Source organism: Zingiber officinale, chromosome 3B (assembly GCF_018446385.1).
Source record: "Zingiber officinale cultivar Zhangliang chromosome 3B, Zo_v1.1, whole genome shotgun sequence".
Taxonomy (NCBI): Eukaryota; Viridiplantae; Streptophyta; class Magnoliopsida; order Zingiberales; family Zingiberaceae; genus Zingiber; species Zingiber officinale.
In genome coordinates this window covers 108,826,812-108,830,102 of record NC_055991.1, presented here as the reverse complement: position 1 = coordinate 108,830,102, position 3,291 = coordinate 108,826,812, and the positions used below count along the sequence as shown (strand labels likewise).

At 37.2% G+C, this 3,291-nt stretch overlaps 1 protein-coding gene across 1 annotated transcript; it reads right to left on the bottom strand.

Annotated features, from left to right (window-relative positions):
- Nucleotides 1-392: 392 nt before the first annotated feature.
- LOC121968504 (transcription factor bHLH18-like) lies at nt 393-3,079 on the bottom strand. The gene is made up of 5 exons (XM_042518845.1): nt 2,938-3,079; nt 2,565-2,648; nt 1,956-2,471; nt 998-1,384; nt 393-906 (listed from the first exon to the last, which is right to left on the bottom strand). The coding sequence occupies exons 2-5, from the start codon at nt 2,598-2,600 to the stop codon at nt 841-843; spliced, it is 1,005 nt and encodes a 334-aa protein (XP_042374779.1). The 5' UTR covers nt 2,601-2,648; nt 2,938-3,079; the 3' UTR covers nt 393-840.
- Between the last annotated feature and the right edge of the window lie 212 nt (nt 3,080-3,291).

Genomic DNA, 3,291 nt, shown 5'->3' with positions numbered 1-3,291 from the left:
AGATCAAGAGATTAAAAGTCAAGCCATATGTTTTGAATAGAGAGTGGAAGGGAACAAAGAATAAAAGGAATTTAATAATGTAAAGAAACCAAACTGGCAACACCATGCAAGTGCGCCCCCCATGGTCGCGCAGGAGGCGCCAGGCAGTATATCATTTCTGTATTTATACTATCCCACAATTAATGTACATAGCATATTGTAGACTAAAATTAATGGTCATTGACACAATTTAGCTAGAAAGTAGACTTATGCACAATAATATATATGTTTCATTATTTTCTCTCACACATATTGAACAATTGTGAAGAAAGTGCATGCATGATCATGTCGAGTACATATAAGACACTAAACAAGATCACAGACACAGATCATTTATGCTAAAGCACAAAGAGTTCATATATAATTCTTTAGAAGATTGCAATCTCCGGTTGGTAAGTACTACTCAACACTTTATGAACAAAAAATACGAGTGAAGTTGATCAAACTTGATCATGGACATTATGCAGAATCTTCAGCCAACCTGTTGTGATCTATTTAACAAATGAAGAAATAACAAGTGGTCATGCTGTTGGGAGCCGGAAAGCTACTCAGCCTTGTTGGATTATAAAATGGGAGTTGCTGAGCTTCACATGAAACACCTGCACCATCTGTTGTGCAAAAGACAGTGCAATTGCTTGATGAGAGATGATTACACAAAGTTGGTGAAGAAAAACCCTAGAATTTATATTGCTGAAGGAAAAGAGAAACAGTAGTTTCCCCCTCAAAATCAGAAATGGTATAAGATTAGATGACATCATATGGCCCTCTTTATAATTAGCTTCTTAACATATATTTTATGGCCTACACCAAAGCAGATTTCAGCTTCCTCACAATGTCCTTCACTGTCATTGAGAACTCCACATCCATCTGTACACCAAAAATGAATGCATCACTATATTTTAAGCTTTGATATTTTGATGATAAGTCTCCATTGTTTGAACATAATATTTTGGCTTACTTGCGCTGTCACTGTTATATTGATGGAGGAGCCAAGAAAGGGCATTGCATTGTTGTTGGTTATGATGAGGTTCATGTTCTCGATCTCCGATAAGACCTTGACGAGAACACCTTTGCTGTTCTCACAATGGATTCTTACGAGCACCGTCTTCCTCGAGACCTTCACTTCGATCTCGGGGAAAGGTTGAAGTTGCGACAACCGTGGTTTGTCACCGTTGTTCTCATCCGATGATGAACCTTCATCGTCGTTGATAGAGACGTGAGACTTCTTGACGAAGACCACAGACTCGATGGTCCTCTCCATGTTTTGTTCTTCTTGGGTTTTCACTTTTTCTTGGAGGTCCTTCACATAGCGCACTGCATCTCCAAGAACGGAAGCTTTATCTGCCTAAAAAATGGAAATTGTTGTATGCAATGAATTCAAATGAAACTACGTATAGTACAATAAAACAAAATACAAGAATTTGTATGCAGGTACAATAGATCAGATTGTCCTTTACATGAACTGGAATGCATATTACGTGTGATAATTATATACATATAATTTTAAAACATTTGTTGACAAGCCAAAGAACATCTCAATTGACCATTCTTTTGGTTTAAATACAAAGAACAATAAATTTTGCTCAACTAATAACTTGGTTTACTAGGATGGAAATATAGGAAGGGTAGGAAGAGGAAGAGAAAACATAGTTCACTTATATATAATCCAACATTAATTATGTTTCATGTAAATAGTTACTCAAGGAGTGATGAGGAACAAATTAATACCCATAATTTAAATATTTAAGGATGTATTATAGAGCTAATACAATTGCCTTCATTGGATTAGAAAGGATCAAAGAAATTCCGATTAATTGATGCTTCAAAGTTTGTAGGATGACACTTAACAAATTAAACAATAGGATGAAGTATATATGATAAAGAAACAAAAAAAAAAAACACGTATATGTGCCTACCTTTTTAAGGCCAGGGATCAATGCAGAGAGTGCAATGAACTTCTGGTTCAGCTTCTCGCGCCGATTCCTCTCCGCAATGATATGCTCTTGCGCTTGCGACAGCGTGGTGGTGGTCGTCATCCCTCGTTGGATAGGTAGTTCACGCTTCTGCTCCTCCTTCGGCCTCGCAAAAGCAACATGTTTAGTTGGATTACTAGGCAGCAAGTCAAGTGGCATTAGCCCTGATGATGAGCAAGAGCCATGATCAAGCTCCATCTGATTATTATTGCCCAGGTTAAAGTTCCAGCTGATGGTCTCCTGAGCTTTAGTCCCTGATCCATAATGATCTGATGAGTGACCCACAATATCATGCAAAGACTGAGGCGAGTTCTGGCTATCACATGCCATTCCTACTGCAGCTGCTCCAGCTGCTCCTGCTGCTCCTACTACCTGCTGATTAATATTTATATTATCTTGTCTATTGTTGTTGCTTGATGCAATTTCCCACTGCTGTAGAAACCCTGAATCACTAATTTCCTGCAATATTGTTTTATTTCTTTGAGAACAAGAACAATTTGCATAAGGAAAAAATGAAAAAGGACTGCATGCCCCTTTTATTACAATACTTACACTATCTGAGAACCAATTGTTCCAGGGAGTCTCCATTATATTCCTTCTTTTCTTTCGGTTTACTTGAGAACTGAAAGATCAGAGCTTGGCAAAACACAATGAGCAATCGATTAGAATAAGCGCAGAGAAATTAAAGATATCATCTTAATTGGTTTCTGCAAAACCCTCAACAGATGATAATTCTGAAAGAAAGGAAAGAATTGACCTGAGAGAAACTGGACTCGCATATGCTCTCCTCAAAAGAGAGAGCAAGTCCTTTTAGTTTTGCAGCTCGATTAATCCTCAAGAGTTTATAGAGCTCTCTCTTTATATATAGAACAAATTTCATAATAAGCTAGAAAATTTTAAAAGTAGTAGAACTATATATACTCACCTCTAGCAATTTGTTCTCGTTCTTCCCAAATTTGGTGATTTTCGCATCATCTCTTCATCGAGAAGAAGTATATGCTCTCTCTCTCTCTCTGTGGGATGTGAAACCAGGAAGGTCTTCACATTACTGCTCAACTGGAGGGGCAGGCTTCTAGATTCCTTGTATATATTATATACAAAGGATCTTCACTTTGCTCCTTGTAATATAGCTTTTTAAGTTATTGCATGCCTAAGTTTCTCTAATCTTCCTTAATTCATATATATTAATTTCATGTATGTGTCAACGAACCATCTTCCAAGCCATCCAAATTGTTTAATAGAACGTAACTTACCCCTCAGGCTTAATATATTCTTAGAT